At 32.3% G+C, this 22965-nt stretch overlaps 3 protein-coding genes across 3 annotated transcripts; 1 reads left to right on the top strand and 2 right to left on the bottom strand.

The window, feature by feature from the left end:
- The first annotated feature begins 2940 nt into the window (after positions 1–2940).
- LOC131025264 (uncharacterized protein At4g28440-like) lies at positions 2941–5158 on the top strand. Its single transcript, XM_057954941.1, has 3 exons — positions 2941–3225; positions 3700–3915; positions 4831–5158. Exons 2-3 carry the CDS (start codon positions 3726–3728, stop codon positions 5016–5018), a joined length of 378 nt encoding a protein of 125 aa, XP_057810924.1. The 5' UTR covers positions 2941–3225; positions 3700–3725; the 3' UTR covers positions 5019–5158.
- A 1421-nt stretch (positions 5159–6579) lies between these two features.
- On the bottom strand, positions 6580–7272 carry LOC131026159 (zinc finger protein 5-like). The gene has a single exon (XM_057955927.1). It carries the CDS (start codon positions 7270–7272, stop codon positions 6580–6582), a length of 693 nt encoding a protein of 230 aa, XP_057811910.1.
- A 12662-nt stretch (positions 7273–19934) lies between these two features.
- Positions 19935–21794, bottom strand: LOC131025263 (protein JINGUBANG-like). The gene has a single exon (XM_057954940.1). It carries the CDS (start codon positions 21486–21488, stop codon positions 20148–20150), a length of 1341 nt encoding a protein of 446 aa, XP_057810923.1. The 5' UTR covers positions 21489–21794; the 3' UTR covers positions 19935–20147.
- Positions 21795–22965: the final 1171 nt, after the last annotated feature.

Raw genomic sequence — 22965 nt, 5'->3', positions numbered from 1 at the left:
TCAATATAATATATAGATTTTTAAGAATTTCGATATTTATCCAACTCTACAAAATTACCACGTAAATAAATAAATATTATAGTTCATTTCAAAGTGCATAAACTTTGAATTAGGAGGGTTGTGATGCTCACAAATGCGATGTCAATATGAGAGCTTTAAAAATTGAGACGATTGAGAATATTGCATAACACGGATTATGAACGAAGCATGGAATAATAAAGAATAAAGAATACAAATTTATACTCCCTCCGTCCCATTAAAGTTGGTCACATTTCCTTTTTGGTTTGTCCCACTAAAGTTGGCTACTTTCTAAAAGTAGAAATTTTTAGTTTAGTTAAGTGCAATTAGTTCATTTAATTAAAATTTTCTAATTAAATCTAAATCTTATTTATTTAAAAACACACACACACACACTAACACACGCACACAACCAACCCGGCCTCTCCCCAGCGCCCCACCCCCCCTTCTCTCTTCTTCTCCGGCGGCCGCCCCGTCCCCTGACCTCCCTCTCACTCTCCCTCGCCTCTGCTCTGTCCCTATGTCTCTCTTGTTGCACACACGCACACACACACCGGAAGATCACCATGGGAGATCTGGCTGTCGACTTTGGCCCGGACCCTAGCCGCACTGAGATGGGTCGCCAACGACGCCGCTGCCGTCGATAGCAGGAGTGGCGACGTCCTTTTTCCCTCACCGCGCGATTTTGGGGACTAGGGCTCATCCGATTGGCGATTTTGGGAGTTAGGGCTCCGACGACGTCCCTGCAAGCTACAATCTCTGATTTGGGTGTCTGATTTTGGGGGTAGGGCTGGGGCTTTTGGCTTCTGGCGGCGGAGACAGAGGGCTAGGGATGTGATTTGGGGGTTTCCAATTTCGTCAAAATACCCATTTTTCAACAGCTTCTCCATCAAGTACACTCATTCGCGCCATGGATGTGAAATCTGGTGCTTGGAAGAACTGCTTGCTGTTGCTGCTTCTGCGGCGAAGACACTTCTTCTCATTCCTTCTGAACAGGATAGCTGCGCTGGGATTGGGGCGATTGTCGCCGTCGGCGGCCGAAAAATGGAGAAGAAGACACAGATTTAGGTTCAAGAAAGACTTAATTAATTCTTTAATTTTGGTGGACCACACTTAATCTCCACTAACTATCCTTTTCTTAATTTCGGTGCCGAAAAGAATGTGGCCAACTTTAATGGGACGGAGGGAGTATTATTTAATTTGAGGTTATGAACTATAAAGTAAAATAGTAAATTTATAGCTATTTATTACTTCCCCCGTCCCGCGAAACTTGAACAATTTCTTTTTGACACGTGTTTTAAAGAGTTATTAGTAATTTGTATACTAAATATGATAGGTGAAAAAGCGAAAATATGAATAAAAGAAAAAAAAAATTGCCATATAAAAAAGTGTTCAAATTTCGCGGGTCAATTCGAAAATGAATACTGATCAGGTTTCATAGGGATTGGAACAGAGGGAGTATTAGATTATTTTAGATTGGGATTATACTGATCAATATAGGGTTTATAGATAAAATTTACTCCTTGATAGGGGTGAGCATCGGTTCGGTTCGATGCAAAACCGAACCAAAAACTTAAAATCAAAAATCGAACTGCACCAATTGGGGGTCCGGAACCGAACCGACGGTTCGGTTCGCCGAACCGAACAATGCAATTTTTTTTATTTTTATTTTTTGAAAATACCAATTAAAAATTATAAAATAATGTAAAATGCACAAATTTCAAATGTCAAATCCCCACAACATGAACATGATAAATAATTATATATTATAATTGTGAATTAGGGTTTTAGTTTTAGGTTAAAAAATTAGAAAAATAATTATATATAATAAAATATTAATATGTATCGGTTCGGTTCGGTTCGGTTTAAAACCGAACCAAAAAATGAAAACCGACACCAAACCGAAAATTTTCGATTTTTACTTTTCAAAACCGAACCAAAAACCGAACCAATAGAATTGGGACCGAACCGCACCAATCCAGTTCGGTTCGGTTCGATTTTCAGTGTCGATTCGGTTTCTGCTCACCCCTACTCTTTGAACATTGAGATGCAAAGCCCAATAGGCTTAAATATTTCGGCCATTCTAATTAAGCCCAAGATTAACATTTTTCTATTAAAAATGATTTTCAAAATTTTCTTCCCCGAAAAAATGCTTTTGTTGTGGAATTTGTTCGGGAAAACAATCAACGCAGCAAGAACATAAAAGAACACGAAGGCGATTTACGTGGTTCGGATTTTCAATCCTACATCCACGGTGCAGAACAATCAATTCTATTTCACTATGAACACTCAAGAACTTTACAATTACAATTGAGAACACTCAACACTAGAAGAAGTGTATAGCCTACAAATCTATCAAGATTGCTATAATTCCTCACTCTCAACTAGTTTACAGTAATGGAAATTCTTAAACTTCGACTCAACAACTAATCTAGGTATTTAAACAAAAGAAATAGCAGTTGAGAAGATTTGAGATACGCGCCGACTTCTGGAATGAAGGAACACAGATCCGTTGGATCTGTTGTAACTAACCTAAAACTGAATTCCCTTAACTCTTGCATATTTGCTAACAGATCCCTCAGCAATAGATTAAACACCCATGCATATTTTACCCGTCAGAGGAATTGAACTCCGGACCAGAGAAATCAAGATACCAGAGGAATCAATATGTCCGCGGAGTCAAAGTCAGAGAAATCATGCCAGAGGAATCGAATGCCCGAATGCCAGAGCAGCGAAGTCACATCACCAGAGAACTCAGGTTCAGAAGAATCAAGTCCAGAGCAGTGCAAAGCATCACCAGAGAAATCAAAAAACTAGAGCAGCGAAATCCACATTCCGCTGGTGGCCCATTTCTCTGGCGAGATCAGAGAAACCGTGTAGACTAATTATATGTAGATACTTTACTCACAGCTTTTGAAAAAGAATTTTTGAAGCTATAAATTCATAATTTATCATTATGTAAAGGAATCCTGCATTTTTTTTTTCTACAAATTACACGTTACAAAATAATTAAAATAATCTTTCAAAAAAAAAAATTTAAAACAGTAAATTTTAAAAAAAATGGGAGAAGATGAACACCTAGGCATTAACGGCGCACCTTCGAAGACTATTTCAGCAGCTAAACCCCTCCCAAATTTTCAACACTAATTCCTCCCAAACTCAAAATCCCCACAGATTTCTCTGCTCTTTTGATCTCTACGAATTCAGGTTTTCGCAATTGATTGTTTTAAGTTTTGAATCATTTCCTAATGTCTTGATCTGCATGAATTGGATCACTTGTTCTTGCATAGATTGGAATTAGCTGAATTCCCTCTTATTGCAATTGGGTTAAAGATCGGGTTTTGTGGAGGCCCGCGCGCCTTAATTTATTTTATTTTGTTAATTTTTGTAAGGGTCACAGAATTGATTTATGCCTTTCATATAGAGCGCATTAGATTTCGTTTTGAAGTTCTGGATTGCACCATTATTAATCTAGTTGTAGGGATTAGGTCAAGATAAATTGAATCTGGACTTTTATTCTGTTTAAATGTATTTGTGAAGTGAAATTGGAGATCTTCACCTCTTTGCAGATCAATCTTGTTAGGTTTTTGTTTGTAATCCTCTAATCTATTGTCATTTTAGATCTTGTTTGATGAAATTGTATTTAGTGTTTCATTCTTAACTTGATTGGATATCGTTCAGATCAAAATATCAAGGCATTATCAGAAATGGCTGATCAGAAAAAGCAGTTCACCAAGGTCAACCAGCTGCGCCCGTTGGACACCGGGCTCAATCTAACCGTAAATGTTATCAGTGCAAAGATGGTAGCACAGAGAGGCCGGAATCAAGGCCGGTTTTCCGAGTGCTTGGTTGGAGATGAGACAGGAATCATCATTTTCTCTGCGAGAAACGATCAAGGTGAGCATCTCCTCACCATTTTTGAGCTGTAGGTTTGCAAAGATTGATTTCTTTGTTATATGGTGATGGTTGAGATGATGGAGATTGGGGTGAGGCTATAGTTCAAAATGCCTTAGTTTTTGAATTGATATTTTGTTATTCTTCTGCGAGAAACGTTAAAGATGAGCATATCTTCACCATTTTGAGCTGTGGATTTGCGGAGTATGTCATTACAAGTTTATCATATTGCGTTATTGTGGTAATGGCTTATTCGTAGCTTGCTTTTCGAGAGGATGGGGATTGGGGGGTTAGGTTATAGTTCAAAATGCCCTAGATTTCGCATTTTATTCTATAAACGTTGAGCTTCTTTCAAATGCAATGTTGGCTTAAAACTCTGAATTTGAAATCTGAATTTCGGAAGCAGACAATGCTGTTCTCTTGACATGATTTTGTATTAGAGGAATGTGAACTAGTGAGATTTGTTTTAAGTTTACATTTCAACACTCATTGCTCGTTGATCGCCTACTTTATATAAAACATGTGCTATCTAGGCTTAAGGGGTAAATTTGCAGGCTGCATAGATTAGTTTACGGGTTCTTATTATGAGGAGAGAGATGCATATGCTCAGAATTTTCCCGTGGCTTGGATGCAAGTTCACGCTTGTCCACTTTCAAACTTGCTCGACATTGACATTATTCGAAACAAATGTGTTTGAATGATCACTACAAGGGCCATTAGTGATCACGCCCTCGCACATAAGAATGCTAATGAAATCCCGACTTGGCATCACACGATGTTTTGTTCTGTGTGCATTATTTTGGCTTGAATGCTACTGTATTTTTGTTGTGCATTCCACTTTAAGCTGTTTTTGTAATTTATTATCGTTGGATTTGGACACTAATTAATTCTTGCATTGATAACATTGGTTTATGTTAGTGGATCTGGCGAAGGAGGGCAACACCCTCGTCCTCACGAACGCAAAGATCGACATGTTCAAGGGGTCGATGAGGCTAGCCGTGGACCGCAGTGGCCGTGTTGAAGTTGGGGAGGCTGCCGGCTTCTCCGTGGACAAGAGCAACAACCTGTCGTTGATCGAGTTCGAACGGATCGATGTCGTTGTCTGAGAGACAGTTTGTAGGTGCAGTCTTTCAATTTAGAAGCTCTGCTTGTGCGAGACATTTTTGCCTACAACTTGTACCGCCGGAGACATGTTTTTATTCTCTCAAAACTATGAGCTCATATTTATTGCGTTGTGTTTTTATCATTTTTGTAGTGCCTTTTCTTTTTAAATAAGTTTATTTCCAGTGAATATACGAAGTATATCCAAATTTTTATTTAGGATAAATATCATGAAAACTCCCGAAGTATATCCGCTTTATAAAAAATACTCTGAAACTTTCAAAATGTTTTCTAAACCCTCAAACTATCAGGTTTTTATTAAATACATCTTGCATCTATTTTTCGGTCACAAAAAATGTGATGTGGCTCGCCGGATGCCACAATGTAATTTATATTTTATTTTTTTAAAAATGACATGGAAAAAACGATTTCGTTTCGTACCATATTCTATCGTGTTTATCTATAATTCTAGGTTATTAGTGTGAATTTCAAACAAGATAGGAGTGAATTTTAAATTTCATGGTGGATTTTTTTTTAAATGATATGATATGAAACGACGTCGTTTTTGCCATTTCATTTAAAAGAAAATAGAATATAAATTACATTGTGGCATCCAACGAGCCACATCACGTTTTTGGTGACCGAAAAGTAGATGCGGGATGTATTTGATAAAAACCTGATAGTTTGAAGGTTTAGAGAACATTTTGAAAGTTTCAGGGTATTTTTTATAAAGCGGGTATACTTCAGAGGTTTTCATGATATTTACCCTTTTATTTATAACCAATATTATTTTTTAATAAAAAATATATAAATTTTTAATTTTTTGAAATTAGGTTTGAATTTGAATTTTGGCCATAATATTAGGTGGAAGTCGGAAACTAATTACATGTATTAATCATCGAAAGAGGTCGGAAAATGGCCTGAAAGTAAATGTCATGAAACTTTATTTTTTCTTTTGTCTAATCAGTTTTGCTTGTCAAAACCTAACAATATTGGTAGCATTAGAAAGCTATCATCAAGAGGTTTCAACGGTAACTTCGAATTGCTCATTGGACTTCAGACAATCAAGTTATTTAGCAGCGAACTTTTGGATTCAAGCCAAATTCTAAAAAATAAAAAAATTATGTATTTTTTTACCAAGAAATAAATCTGATTTAAAATCAAAATTTAGGTATAATTCGTGTATTTATAGACAATTAATCCAAATTAAAAATAAAGATATCGTGGAATTAGTTGGTATGTTATGGCCCAAGAAAATCAGCCCAAGTCAAACTCATTGGAAAAGTTTTTCCTTATAGTTGGCCCATTAACAATGCTTTATTTTAAAACGAAGTTTATTTAAAAAAATAGATTCCTATTCTAGAATAAAATGGCCATGAATCCAAATTATTCCAAGATAGAAGTTGAATCGAGATTCAAATCACATAATTACAAAGATTTTAATCAAGAAAAAGATAGACACTTTATAAATTATAACAAATATAAGGAATGATTAATAACCATCCTTTCTTCATACAGTTAATTTGAAGACAAATTCGAATAAACAAATAAATAAAATATCACAAATTAACCTAACCCTAATTGAAGATCTAACTCTAACCCTTTTCTAGAACAAATCCTCTTTGACTCAGGTGTAGAGGGAGACGAATTCCTTCTAGAACCTTCCACTTGCGTTACACTAAACCTATGCTTATTTTGCTGCATATAATAATTATTACATCTATAAATCTTATGATCATAGTTAATCATGTCCGAACCAAAATTAATCTGAACCTCCTTGTTGAACAAAGCAGGTTTTGTAGGCCCACAAAAATTGACAAGATTTTCACTATTTTTGTCACAAAATTTGTTGAAAATTGGATTATTGATGTAATAATAATTGAGGTTGTTGGTGGCCTTTCTTTCTTGAAGTTGAAGCTGCAGCTGCAGCCTTTTCTGCCTCATTCTTTCATTCTTGTGAGCATTTTGATGGCCTCCCAATGCTTGTGAGTTTGCAAACACCTTCAAACAACAAGGGCACTTGAACTTCTTCGGCGGCCGAGGCGGGGACGGGGGCGGGGGCTCCTCGCGGAAGCCCCGAGTTTCCCCGACAAACGGTTTCTCCGATACGGTGGAGGAAGGCGACGAGGAGCTGACGCTCTCGTCGCCATCTTCCACCGACGCTCGATCCGTCGATTGAGGTCGAGAGGGATCGAGCTCGACTCCGAATAGCTTGAGCTTCTTCTCACTATTTGAAATTGAAACACTATTTTTTCCCATTTTTTGTTTTCTTGAATTGGAGATGTGTGATGTGATGATGCGTAGATTTGTGTTGTGCCACTCTTCTTTATATAGATTTTTTTTAATTTATTGTTTTTTTTTTTTTTTTGACTATGCATTGAAACTTATAACAAGAATAGTGGTACGATCACGAACACTGTATAATTAATAATGCCACAAGGTCAATAAAATAATTTAAAATAGCATAAAAGATAGTAATTAAATAAAATTATCCTCGTGCAGTATTATTTTTTAAACCCCTTTTGTAGAAATGTCGTGGCTGCACCACAAATTTTTCGGTATATATCATAATCAAACGAGATTTTGACTATTTACAATATTTTAATTTCGTATTTTATTTTATATATCATTTCATGTGAGTTTATAAATTGTGAGATTCATATTGGAATGAGAATATATATATCAATACAATTTTATATTTAACAAAAACTAGAATATTACTTTCTCAAAAAAAAAAAAACTCGAATATTCAAATTCCGTGATAATTAAAAACAAATATTTCACAAATTGCGATTAATATTATTCCACTTGAGCAATTTATTTAATACTTATGTTCATGCTTAGAAAGGGGGGAACGTGATATGTATCATTTATTATAATACTATAATATTATATATAATGGGGGATGATAAAAGTCAAAAGCAAAAAATAAAAAAAGATGGATGTATCTGGAACTCGAAGGAAGATGATATAATGGTAAAATTCATCTCTAATAATTAATTTGAGGAATAATGGTTACTTTAAGTTGAATGAACCAACTATAGTGGATTAATCATATAAATAAAAAATGATATCTGGTATTACTTTAGATCATGTTCATACAATTTTTTAATTATTTAGTCTTGTTAGAATTCTGATTACACATCACTTGATTTTGAAGATTCGCCGTAATAACATGCAAAACCCCACATTAATTAATATTTAGCAAATAAAAAAAATAAAAAAATAAAGAGAGATTTATAACAACATTTACATTGACCATGCTTAAATTTGGGATGATTAAAAAATTATAATTAGTGAGATTAGTTGCTACACAACGAATATTAAGAAGTGGGCAGTGACGCAAGCAAATATACTAATTGTAATTATGGTGTTAATTAAGCAAAAGATCTTAGCATAGCCTCTTAGAGCAAGCAATGTGTGCCACAAAAGCTTATATGTTGAAAGTGAAATTAAATTATCTAATTAAGTCACCATTTAGTATTTAAAATTAAATAGAAGGATCTGTTTTTGGACCGGTGTTAATATCCTTTTGTATACCATTCTTAGTATTTATTGGTTTATGCCATAATTGTGTAAAGATATAAAATACATTTATATTGATGTCGTACAAGTTCGGTGAAATTAAATTGGATTTTTTTGGGTCATAATTAAAGGAGTTGATTTCTAGATATACGAAAACACTATATAAAAAGAATTCTATTACCTACAAAATAAATTCACCAAGTGTAATATCTACCATCTTTTTTAGAAAAAGAAAGTGATACTATTGGACTAGTCTCGTACACGTGTTGAAGTGGTGGACTATTTTTCCACCATATTTATTAATTCTTGATTTCTGCTATATTCCAATAATTTTCTTGCTTTTGAAAAAGAATTCCAAATGGGCATGCTAGCTATCCTCAAACATTTCATTTTAAAACTATTACTACTATATATATTGGGTGGTGGATAAGACTTCGAACTTGTCTAGAATATATATTAGTTAGGGCAAAACATTTTTTTATTTTGTGACACTATATATATATATATATATATATATATATATATAGAAGATCAAATGAGAATGAGCAAATATGGTGAAAAATTAATGGATATGTAATATAATATTTTCAAATTCCATAACTGATATTTACCTAGAGGGAAGGAACTTTTACTTGGGTTCAAATCCTAAAGGAATTTTATCAATAAATTGTATATTGTTATTCAGTTATTACAAACAGTTGATGCAATACGATATACCGACTTATTAAATATATATGTGCGCGCGCGCGTGTGTTTAAATAAAAACCATTCTCACTCTATTAATTAGGTATCAATATCCATAGTTGATTTTTGTACAATATGCTCATATATTATTAAAATATGGCTATTATTACGAAAAAAGAAACAAACGAATCTAAGAACACCCTTGACTACACAAGAACGCAGACTAGGGCCGAGCCTCGTTAAACCCCTTTTACAAAAAATCTAGAGGAAAAACCCGTAAAGGGGAAAAAGAGTGTTCGTCTAAGAAAAAACCAACAAACTGAAAGAGACAAAGAACAAACAAACCAATCAAGAGTGGGAAAGCTTCGGAAATTAACTCGGGCCTAACTATCGCCCCCAAGCCACCCCGGGCACTTGGATGGAGAAACCACAAATCGTAAAAACCGAAAAAGTCACGCTCAAGATGAAAACATCAACCCGGAGGGCGCAACAACGACATGCATGTGGTAATTAAAGCATATATAATTAATACATATATAAAGATCAATTGCATAAGGTGAACATGCATGTGGTAATAATACAATGTTAACAATAATAAAACGGACATTATATTGTGTAAGTTTGTTAGACGATGATCGCTTAAATATTCAAAATAAATTGATTGGATAAGTTAACTAATTAAGTTGAGAAGAAATATTAAAAAGGAGTAGATGCCTATAGCAAGACAAGACGTGAAACTAAACATATAATTATATATAATAATTCTTATCAAAATGAGTACTTGGTGGGTGGTTTAATTAATTGGTTTGTTGATTTCTAATCTATTTAATTTCATCTACTGTATTTCACCTACCAATCTACTATAGTCATAATCACACAACAAACTTGAGTAAATTAAATATCACATTTCCGATGTTATATATTTTGGGAAATTATTTTTCGGTTACACCTAGCTAGATTTGACGTGAAAATAGTTATTTGAATGTAAAAAAAATAAATCCTCCATATTCATAAATTAAATCGTCTTAGATTAATTAAGTATTATATAAACCGATTCGTGGATTTTATCAAGCATGAAATCTTTCGAAAGCAATTGACTTAATACCTATGTTGCAGAGGTGCGAGGGGCTGGTGCGGGAGCGATACAATTCGGATGCAGGGATACGGATTTTCAAAAATTATAGGGTGTGATTCGTGAATGATACGTCTGTTATCTTTATATATATTTTATTATATGTGACCAATCAAATTGAAAAAAGAAAAGAACATTTATAAATTAAATATTGCATTGCAAATATAAGTCAAAGTAAAAGTTTCAATGATAAAGTTCTTCAAAAATTGCAAAAGAGCCCAAAAATAATGAAAAAAAAATTGCATTGCAAATATAAGTCAAAGTAAAAATTTCAATAAATTGCATTTAAAAATTTCAAATTGCATGCAAATATAGCTCAAAAATTACAAAAGAGCCCAAAAATAATTAAAAATTTGCAAAAGAGCCCAAAACGCACCCTATTCGTGGGTGCATGCACCCGATTCGCGAATCCTTTTTTTTTTTTTGGAAGATTCGCCACCTGGCGAATCACACGCGAATCGCACCCGCACCTTGCGCGTATCCAATACTGCATTGTGCTATTTTTTGAAGAATCCGTGCATCATAGCTTAATAGTACTAGCTAATTAAATATATTTTATTTTCGAAAGATCTACATTTGTGCCGACTTTATATATATCAATTTTTTTTAATACAAGTGTATACTATACAATATTAACTGCAAATAAGAATATATGTATATATATGACCAAATTGAAAAGTTAAAATTACAAAACCCAAAAATATATGGGTTCCTCGACACTTTTAGATAAACTTTTATTTTTTGCAATTAGGTACAGTGCTATTTACGTGTCTACGCGGCTTATTTTAATAATGACTATCGGTTGTATTAATTGATTTGATGTACTAATTTATATTTATATTTATATTTATAGGGGCCACTCCAATGAGACCCCCTAATTTTAGTGAGATCTAGGGCACGATCTGGTGCGTTTATTTTATCAATCCTATGGCTGATATTGTATTTGGAGGGTGATTTTTTTTTTTTTTTTGCAGTGTTCAAATCCTGGAGGGAGCATAATATTTTAAATTTTGTTATTCATCAGTATATACTGCATTGTTCATCAGTATATACGGCCCTATTCATCAGTTTATGTATCTTATTCATTACGAATTTTTTAAATTTTATTTTTCTTCAATATATACATCTTGTTCATTAGATATACGTTTTGTTCATTAGTATTATATGTCTTATTCATTGTACTCATATTACACGAAAAATAGAGGATCTCACTGGAGCGCGCCCCTATATATATATTACTAAGTTTTGATGTACTAATTAAACAAATATATATTAAAATGTAGCATTCACAGTAAATAACAATATATGCATGTATAATTTGATAGTCATTTTAATAATGACTATCTGATCCGGAAACCGCTCGAAAATATATATATTCTGGTAAATTTTAATTTATCATTTGCACCATGATATATCTAATCTAACAACAATAATAGCTCTAGATAGAAACTAATTAAAGAAATGTGATAGATGTAATTATTTTTTCTTACAAAGATATTATCCTTTATAAATTATTGAACTTTCATTAAATTATAATTTTACATACAATTTTTAAATATAGGGTAGTAACTCTAAATTTTTTGATTTAATATCTAATTTTTAACAATCGAGATTTCAGAAATAATTATTAATGTGGCATAATTGGCAAGGGAATAAAACGATGTCATTTTACTTACCAAACTGTTATTTGTAATTTACTGAACTTTGACCAAATTCTGATTTTGCACACCGGACTTAAAAATTTATCTAATTTTGCAAACAAACTTAGTACTTTCTTGATAATTAACTGAACTTCTAAATTCATCAAATTTTACTAACAAGTTGAATTCCAACCAATTTGAATTAGCGTGCAAAATCAAAATTTGGTCAAAGTTTAACAATTCACATACTATTATCCCTGGTTTTAATATCACGTGTGTGCCACAGGCCCATAATATGACACATTAGCGCTATGTTAATTATTTTATGATTTGGCCGAAATCCGACCTTATTATAGTAAAATCAGATTAAATTAAAATTTCAATAATTACTATGTTATATTTTAAAGTTTATATGTAAATTTAATTAGAATTTTGTTGAAAAATCAATAAATTATAGAAAATTAACCATTTTCTAAAATTCATTACATATAAATTTTAGTGCCAATTAATAATTATCTAAATCTTTAAATATTACTGAAGAAAGTCGTTAGCTCATTAGAAAATGGGTAAAATTGGCCACATATGCAACTTGTTGATTAAGGGCCATAAAAAAGTTTAGCGGGACAAACAACTCAAAAATAGAATACGAGTAATAGATAATTAACTTACAAGAAATCTACAAAAACTAGGAGACTTATAAAATAGATTAAATAATATAAAATTCATAAACCACATGCAATAGAAAACTAACCCAACAACTCAAAAAAAAAACTACTATATAAATAAAAATAAAAAGATTGATGAATAAAAGAAAGATGGCAACAACTGAAATTAAATATAGTACCCTTTTTCAATTTCACAATTATTACAATGATTGTATATAATCAGCGTATATATATAATGCTTATTAATTAACTATTAGGGTGTGTGCTTTTTCTATTTCTAAGTATAGGGATAATATTATGAGGTATATATAAATTTATCATTTAAAGTAGGAATCAAACTTTTTATATTTTATTTAGTTTAAATGATATACTAATATATTTATTATCAAACTTTTTATATTATGAGATATAAATTTATCACTTAAGATAAATGCTAGCTGTGCATTCTCTTGCTGGTAATATATACTAGTATCATGAATTGAACTGCAAAAAATTAAAAATTATTATCTTTTTCTTTTGAATGACGATGAAAAGTCTATATATATATAGGCTATTTAGCAAACCCTAAAACACGTTTAAGTTAATTTTTGGTTATGTGATTGAGAATTTTTGGAAGTAGTACATGCAGAATAATTAACTGATTATTTCAGTCATAAATAATTAAATAGCATATGTCTATCTATATAGGGTGTATATATATATAGGAGGCACAATCATTTGCTCATGGAAATTTTTAGGGCAATTGACCCTACAGCATTATCAAAGAGACGACAACATAATTTAGCCATTTGAACTTGTTAATTTAGATGCATATATGCTTCTAGAAAACCTTGAATTTTTTTTTCTGAAACAAAAAAATAAATGAAAAGGAAAAAATAATAAAATATGCGCGAGCTAGTGCAATTCAAAATTTTGAATTGTTATGCATTCATTTCCCCAAGCATAAATTTAAATATTGATCTTTTTGTTTCTTCAAATTAATTATCTTAACGCATGTTTAATCCAAATTAATTTTTTCCCACCTCCGAAAACACAGCGTTTTTCTTGATGTTTAAGTTCATACACAATCTCAAGTTCTTGACTGCAGAGTTTAAATTGTCATCAGAATTAATAATTTCATATATATATATATATATATATATATATATATATATATATATTAAAAAAATTAAATCAAGAAAAATGAACCCTAGCTAGCCAGATCAAACCATAAACTCAACTAAAAAAATGATTTATTTCATATATATCACTGTGTTTTCAAGATCCACAATCGCATCATACAAAACAAAACTCAAAAATATTCATACAACACAAAGCACAAAACATTATAAACAATATGAAAGAAAAATACCAAACAAAAAAAAAATTAATCTTGATGAACTAAAGTTGAAGATCGGACCGTTGTGCTTCGATTCCCATAGAGGCAAGAACAAGGAAGAAAATCACATGAAATTGCAGCTCCTTTTCCCAAAGAGATGATCATGAGCTAGCTAGGGTTTTCTTCTTGGGTGTGATTATATATATATATTTCTTTTCCTTCTTTTTCTGGGTTTGATGTTTGAGATTGAAGATGAGGATGGTAGAGAGAGAAAGAGAGCCATGTATGTAGTGACGTGATGATGAATTAAGGTGATGAGGGACTAATCATCAACTTCTTGGGGTTGGTTTCCCCCACACTATATCATTGCATCAACTGTGTGTTTTTGTGTGCTTCACACACACACACACACATATATATATATATATCATAGTATATAATATTATGTATAGGAAAAGGTTCAAATGAGAGACATTATTTAAAATATGAGCGTGACAACAATTATTAATCCTTCAATCGTAAATATGAATGCATGATCCTGGTGGATGAATGCAACACTTAGATTCGAATCGTATTAGGAACGAAAAATTCAATTCTTTTTAGTGCGGTAAATTCACCATGAATGCAGTGACTTTATACGTTTAGTACAGTATTTTTAATTTTCACAATAATAAACATTTATATACATAATTAATTATTGTGAAGATGGAACCATTCTGATCAGCTCTTCGATCGTGAAGATATATATATGGTGAATGCAATTGCTACATGAATGTATCACCTAAATTTGAATCTCATAAAGGGATGATTTTTTTATTTTTTTTATGTGCAATTAAGTTAATTTCAATTCAGTGAATACAATAATTTTATACATGTAATATAATGTTTTCAAGTTCTTATAAATAATAATCAACTCCATATATATGTATATGCAAAGTGAAAATTCATTGTGTTGGCATGGAAACCGAAAATGAAAATCTTCTACCTTTTCTACTAGTTTCTCTTTTGGAATTTCAAGAACAAAATATGTCTTTTTTAACTCTTTTTTTTTTGAATAGATATCTTTTAACTGTTCGATTCTTATATTCAATCTTCGCTTAACTATATATTTTTTGGGAGAATATATATATATATATATATATATATATATATATATATATATATATATATATGGGCGCGCTCCAGTGAGACCCCCTATTTTTCGTGTAATATGAGTACAATGAATAAGACATATAATACTAATGAACAAAACGTATATCTAATGAACAAGATGTATATACTGGTGAAAAATAAAATTTAAAAAATTCGTAATGAATAAGACATATATACTGATGAACAGTGCCGTATATACTGATGAATAACAAAATTTAAAATATTCTGCTCCCTCCAGGATTCGAACCCTGCGAAAAAAAATCACCCTCCAGATACAATATCAGTCATAGGATTGATAAAATAAACGCATCAGATCGTGCCCTAGATCTCACTAAAATTAGGGGGTCTCATTAGAGCGGCCCCCTATATATATATATATGTATGTATATATATATATATGTATGTATGTATGTATGTGGAGTATATGTGTAGTTTTTTTTTTTTTTTGTCACCACAAATTACGGAGAGATTTTTTTAGTTCGGACCAAATTCGAGATGCAAAAGTCTGGATCACAAATGAGTTTCATGATAGCATTTGCATTTCGAAATTTGGCAAATATTTTAGTATTTTCAAATTATAACAACAATATGAATTTATTGTCTTAATTCTCAAAATTATTAGATCAATAGTAGTAATAATTATGTGTTATCTAACCACATGTAAAAGAATACGAAATTAAAAATAATGATGTACGTAGTATTACAACAAAGTAAATTAAAGTAGCTAGTATAATGCATGCATGATTAATCGATTTTCTAAGAAAATACCAACTCTAGATTTAGATTATAAAAAATTTAAAATTTAAAAACAAGTAGTATTAGATTATTTTATCACATACAACATCTTGTAAAATAGCTTAATTAGCTTATCTTCACTAATATTTGATATATTTATACATGTTATATGTAACTAGGTAATAATAAAATTTAATGTAACATGGTACCGCAAATAAAACCTAGCTAACATACAATCGATATGCGACATAAAATTTGAACTGATTGAAATCTGTTACCCAAAAAAAAAAGTCTTCGAAAAGTTTTACCTTTTCGATTTATCCCATAAAATATACTCCTTATAATCCCTTTCTCTATTTTTCGGCTCCTTAAAATTAAATTAAGTAATGTAGCATTCTTCTCTTTATGTTTCTTTGATACTTCTTAATTTTGGTTATAGAATTACAAAATTAAATCCCATAATTCACATGTTTAGAAATATGGAAAACTATATCTTCCAAGTTCCAATAAAAGATGGACAAACATAAATACTTTTAATTAATTTATTCCTGATAATTTAAATAGGAAAATTCAAAAGAGTTTTTAAAAAACATGCTGGCGCATAATAATGATTATTAATTAATTTGTAATTATATATGTATGTACATCATGTTGTGTGGGGTTTAGCAAAGAGAATATAATGTCACATTTTACAAATTGGTTGGGCATATCGAGACATGATCTAGAAAGCATATAGTATATTTCAGATAAGATAAACTTGCAATAGTGATTGTCATTTCTCATTACATTTAGTACATGGAAAATTTATATTTTTTTTTCTGTTCTAAATTAATCATTTCTATTATTATTATTATTATTATCCAAAAAATAAGAAAGAAAGAAAAAAAGATTTATGTAATGTATGTTGTTATGGACCCTGCCATTTTCTCTACGATGCAAGTGGAATTTGGTTATTTTTGTTTTTTTGCATAAGGTCTTTACCTAAGGGTCATTTCCATAAGTAGTTGTCGGAGAAATCATTTTCACTTTTTATTTTTTTTTCCATGAGTACACCTTTTGTATCAGTGGAAGAAATGCATTTCTACATTAAATAAATAAATAAAATCTTTACATTATTTGTTACCAAGAATTTGAATTTATGCCCGTTTCAAAAAAAAAAAAAAGAATTTGAATTTATGCATGTCTACTTCATGCCGACATCTTTATATTTCACCGATATAATTTCTCACTAATTAATACCTACAATTGAACAAAATTCAATAATAAAATGAAACACATAAATCTATATTTAATTGTGTTTTATTTATTTAATTTCTCAATGCTTTCCAGCTCTACTAATTACGCCTCGACGAATCCTAAAATATCAAAATTGGTGCTCAAAAAAGGATTTTCAAAATTGATAGTTGGGCCTCTTGCATCGAATTGGGCCCGATATGTTTATTAATGGGCCTATATTATTTTGAATCTGGGCTTCATAAACCACTATATGAACCAACAATATTTCATTATATATTTAATTTATTGTCTGAAATTAAAGGCATCAAGTTCGAGTTCTTCTGATTTTTTTAAAATTTAATATTATTATTACCAAAAAAATCAACATATTATAAATATTTACAACATACACATAACATCTATTAATGAAATAAATTATACCAGCATATTATAAATATTTACAATACACACAACATACACATGCATATGATATAATCAAATCTAATTCGGTCATATTTGACAAGTCGAATTGAAATGGAATGAATTTGTATTTTTTTTTTATATATAAATCTTCAATGTGAAATTATTTTTGTAAGCAATATTTCGGCTTCATTATTTTTACATATGATTGAAAAATAATAATTTCCAAAAAATAATCACAAAATCTAAGGCGAAGATATCACAAATTAATTGTAGTGCAGCATGGGTATCAAGAAGTCAAACTCTTAAAAATTAATTAATAATTATCGTACTATCTAAAATCTTGCAAGATTTTTCGTGATTATTTTAAATTAAATATATTGAACTTGTTCCTTTCCCATAAAACCACAATTTACTTTTTGCCTACCAAAATTGTCCAAAATCAACGCATCTTCGATTATTTTTTTTAGATAAAAATGCCTAAGGTCTAAATTGATGATGCAATTTGGCCTTTAACATATAAAAGCCATGCATAGATTAGGCAGCACATATATATCTAACCTTTTGTGTTAACACTAATCCAAAATCTTAGGTCAATGATGATCAATTAATGTACTTTTTAACTACCATAGTTTTTTGTTTTTGTTTTTGTTTTTTTGTTTTTTTCACGTGGCTACATTAACCGGATAACACGAGTCCCACGATGTAAATAAAAATTAAATTATCCTAATATTAAAGTATTAAATTAATTTGATAAATCTGTCTCGTGTCTCCTATAGTACTAGAGCACAAAATGAAGAAATACGTAAAAAAAATAATTTAATAAGTGGAGTAGTGGATAATGGTAATAAGCTATGTTGGCAACCGACTTGAATAATTAACTGAATAAATCTGAGAAGGTCGGAATTAATTTAATGGCAGCTATCATACTCCTTATTTAGGCTGATAACTATTGCCACGAAATATAATCCAAGTGGATAAATAATAAATAGAAAGCTTTTCAAAAATAGTATTCCATGTATATGAACAAAATGGAATTATTACTTGTGATCCATATATCTTTAGCAATTAGCACATTTTAAGAGAGGACCGCTACTATTTAATCATATCAATATTTTTATTATTATTGTAAATCATAAATTGTCATTGAAATTTTCAAATTAAAAAATTCAGCTGTATATTTCATGGAACGTGCTCACAATTCACAAAATAATTCAATTGTTGTTAGTTCTATATTTATGCAGATGGGATATATCATCGGTGCCAGAATGTAGTGTGTACCATCGTGTACCACTCTTAATTTCTTTATTTTATAATTTTTTTATAAAAATAAAAATTATTATTATATTATGAAGTCTAATTAATATTTATCACTAAAAATTAGAATTTAAAAAAATTATATATCCTAACTTTGAATTAATGAACCAAAATAATCTATTATTAATTCAAATAAATATAAAAAAATAATTATAAATCCTAATTGGATGAGTGAACCCTTGTTAATTATTATTATATTATATTAAAGCATAATAAATTAAAATTGGATAACAAATAATTAAAAATTATAAAAAAAAAATTAAGAGTAGTACACACTACATTTGGGACAGAGGATCCCATTTGATATTTATGTTATTAAGTTGCGGGAGAGGTTCAAATAAGAACCACTAATAAAATAAGAACGGAGAACCATTTTAAGCCATTCGATCATCAAGATCTACGGTGGATGCATCATCTTGGTGGATGGATGCAGGTGCTGGGTTCGAATCCTGAAGGGAGCAAAAAAATTATTTTTTTCGGATGCATTAAATTTAATAGCGGATGCATTAATTTGTATAGCAGATGCAGTAATTTTATTGGTTCTTATGTTCTCACGATAATTGTGGTTCTCACTATAACCGCACCCATTAAGTTGCACTCGTTATATTCTTTATAACTATCCAATATTGTTAATTTATTTCATATATATAGTTATATTATTGCACAAAAATAAAATTTATTAATTAAGCTCCATTTTTCAGTAATTTTTTCTTTTGTGTCAACCAAAAACAGGGCCATTACATTTACATGTAATCAAAACCAATAACTATCTGCGTACTATCCATCGATTCTAAAAGATTTTATTAGTAATGCTAATTTTAATCATATGTGGTGTACATGAATTGTATCATCAATTATCATTCAAATCACCATTTCATTTTATTCCAAAAATGGTATATTTGATTTTCTGGTATATTTAATCTATGTTTACGTACCATTGATTGTTTATTCCGATACACTAATTAATAATTCACATACGATTAAGTTAATTCGTGTATATTGTCTCAGATGCATGAATGTCACCTTAATTAGTTCTAAGAAATATATAAATGACCATATTATATATAATATAAAATACGAAAGCAAATTATAACGAAACTAGATACTCACGTTCATCATTTTCACAAGCAAAAAAACATTATTAATTAAATAATAACCACAAACAAGCCTTAACCACACAATTAATCAACTCTCAAATCCCATAACCAAAACATAAAAACAAGTCCAATTAATAAAACTATTTCAACAAAAGTGCCTAAATTTTTTCTCTCTATTTACAAAATTACGTCCTCCCTAAAAAAATAATAATCCAAACTTAAAAAAAAATACTACTATAAACTAGGAACCCAAATTTTCCAAACCTTAATATCAAAATCCATACCACCACTATAAACTAAGTAATTATTCCCCAAATCAGCAGTAGCATCATCATTTTTCTTAACCTCACTATAACTACGATCCAAACACGCCACTAAACATTTAACCGGACATTTATGCCCTTCCAATACCGCCACGCAAGAATGGCTATTTCCACTCCCTCTCCGCCACACTCTCACACTCCCATCCGCCGATCCACTGCACAACAGCTCCGCCGCCACCGCCAGGCACAAAATAGACCTCTTGTGGCCCCTCAGCGCTCCCGCCACCACCATTCCGCCGCCTCCCGCGGCGGCGCCGCCCTTCTCCCACACGATGATCGACCGATCGCAGGCGCCGGAGTAGAGAGTATTGCCGTCGGTGCTCAGCGCCAGCGCATTCACGGCGGATTTGTGCCGCTCGAGCGTCGCCACGAGCGAGTGCCGCCGCTCGCCGTCGCGGCGCCGCCACACCTTGATCAGCCGGTCGGCGGAGCCGGTGTAGACGCTGCCGTCGACGGCCGCGGCGACGGCGTTGATCGCGTCGTCGTGCGCGGCCTGCACCGACTCCACGCACCGGAAGTCGGAGCTCCGCCACACCTTCATGCTCCGGTCCCACGACACGGAGTAGAGGAGGGCGCCGTCCGCGGAGGCGGCCAGGGCCGCCACCGCGTCGGCGTGGTGGACCCACGTCCGCCGCCGGTGGCGGCGGACCTCCACGTAGCTCCCCGCCGAGAACAGCCGCATGCAGCGGTCCCCGGCGGTGGGCAGCGTGGCGGCTAACTTAAGCCGCACCGCTGCCGTAGTCACTGGATTATTGCTGTCTGAACCGACAGTTATTATTGAAAAATGTCCTCGATTTTGAGTTTGAGTCTGGTGTAAATGGTCGTTGATCCGCCACACGCGGATTCGGTGGTCCCCGTGGGCCGTGATGATCTTACCCCCGAGGACCGTGATGGACTTCACGGCGGAGCAGCCGCGGGCCGTGGCGGCGTGGCCGAGCGAGCCGCGGTCCCATGCGCGGATTTCGCCGTCGGAGGCGCCGCTGTAGAGGTGTTTTCCGACGAGGGCGAGGGAGAATACGTAGGAGGAGTGGCCCTTGAGGGTGGCTAGGCAGTGGTGGTTTGCGGCGGCGGCGGCGGCGGCGGCGGAGGCGGCGTGTTCGAGGGAAGGAACGGAAGGGAGGCTTGGGTGGGAAGTAAGGGATGAATTGGAAGAAGATGTGTCGGAAATTTGGTTGTTTAATTGAGATTTATGAGAGGATTCTTCATGTTTGTCGCAATTGCAAGGCAATGGGCATGGGAGAAATCTAGTCATAATTTGTAGTTTTTTTTTTTTTTTTTTGAAGAGAGAATCTAGTGAGAGAAGCGTGGGGATTAGTTAGAGGAATGTTTTTTGGGGGAATAGTGTTTGGAAGCTGATGTTTAATTATGAGAGGTGAAAAAACGAATTGAAATGCCAAGTTTATAAAGAATGGATTTCTTCAACTCGTTGTAAATTAATTTGAGGCGCACGTTAGCGTTGTTGCGGCGCATTTTAGCAGGGCGTGGGGAATTTTTTGGCTGGTTTTTTTGTTTGGTTAACTTTTGTGTAGGGTTGTTCCATCTTTTTTGTGGGATTTCTTGGTGGATTTGTTATTTCAATTTTTGTACTTTTTAGCTTAATCGAAAGCTTAGGTGAAAATTACAATTTTTTTTAACCCCTTAAATAAAAAAGTATAATAACTGTTTGAGTATATTTATTATCAACTTCGTCTCACTATTGCATACAAATTGTAAAATTTACGATAATTAAGTATCAATAATTAAGGAGAATTGTTTTTTTTTTAATATATGTGTCCATGCCTCAAACGCTTACATTATGAATGGGGGACTAGGGAGTGTAAAGAATGTTGAATTTTTTGTTGCGTGTGTTCAAGACCTTGAGATTCTAGATTCGAGTCCTCTGTCGCGTGGACTTTAAATTTTTTTATTTACTTTTGTAATTTATCAAAAAAAAAAATGTTGAGTTTGTTGTGAATAATTATGAAATAAAAGATAACTAGTGAGTTCGGATAACGCTATTACTTTCCTTGATGAGAAAAAACCTAGATGCTCCAAGAAAGCACTGGATTCTACTTTAACCCTAATTCTACTTTAATATTGACGAGATAAATAATTTTTTTATTATTCTTTTATCTTGTTCACATCAATTTGGCAATGATATTAGTCACTCCATGTGTTATTATACTTGGACCCTACCACTAATTTCCATTCAAGGGTGATTAGTGAATTTAGCCATGTTAGTTAATATTTCCTTTTATATAGTTATCCTTCGAAGCATTTGAGATCTTTGGTGGTAATTCTAGATTAATTCGCCTAAAAAAAAAATTCTAGATTAATTAACAAACTCAAAAAAGAAAGAAAAAATCTAATTAATTAAAGGGTATTTAAATAAAGTAGCTAGTTTTTGGTTTCTTGTGGTTTATGTGTTGTCGGCCCGCATCACATGTGACTTTATCCAATATTTTGGTTTTGAATTTTAGGATCGTGTATTTATTAATGTATATTAGTTGGTGAAATAAATTAATTAAGAACAATAAATTTGGGTTTGGTATCTTTTGCATTTTTTTTTCTTTTTAATAAAGTAAATAAATTGTCATTGAAGCTCCTTGTGATGTAAGCCCGGGGCCAATACTATTGTGGATAAAATTTGAATTATATATGGAATTATTCCAACAAGTACAATTAGTAGGAATTAAGAAAAATTATGTATGTGCAAATTGATTAGGTGACATGACAGATAAATTTAATTT

Source organism: Salvia miltiorrhiza, chromosome 5, assembly GCF_028751815.1.
Source record: "Salvia miltiorrhiza cultivar Shanhuang (shh) chromosome 5, IMPLAD_Smil_shh, whole genome shotgun sequence".
NCBI lineage: Eukaryota > Viridiplantae > Streptophyta > Magnoliopsida > Lamiales > Lamiaceae > Salvia > Salvia miltiorrhiza.
Note: the sequence above shows the minus strand (reverse complement) of the source record. Positions and strands in the feature narration are given on the sequence as shown.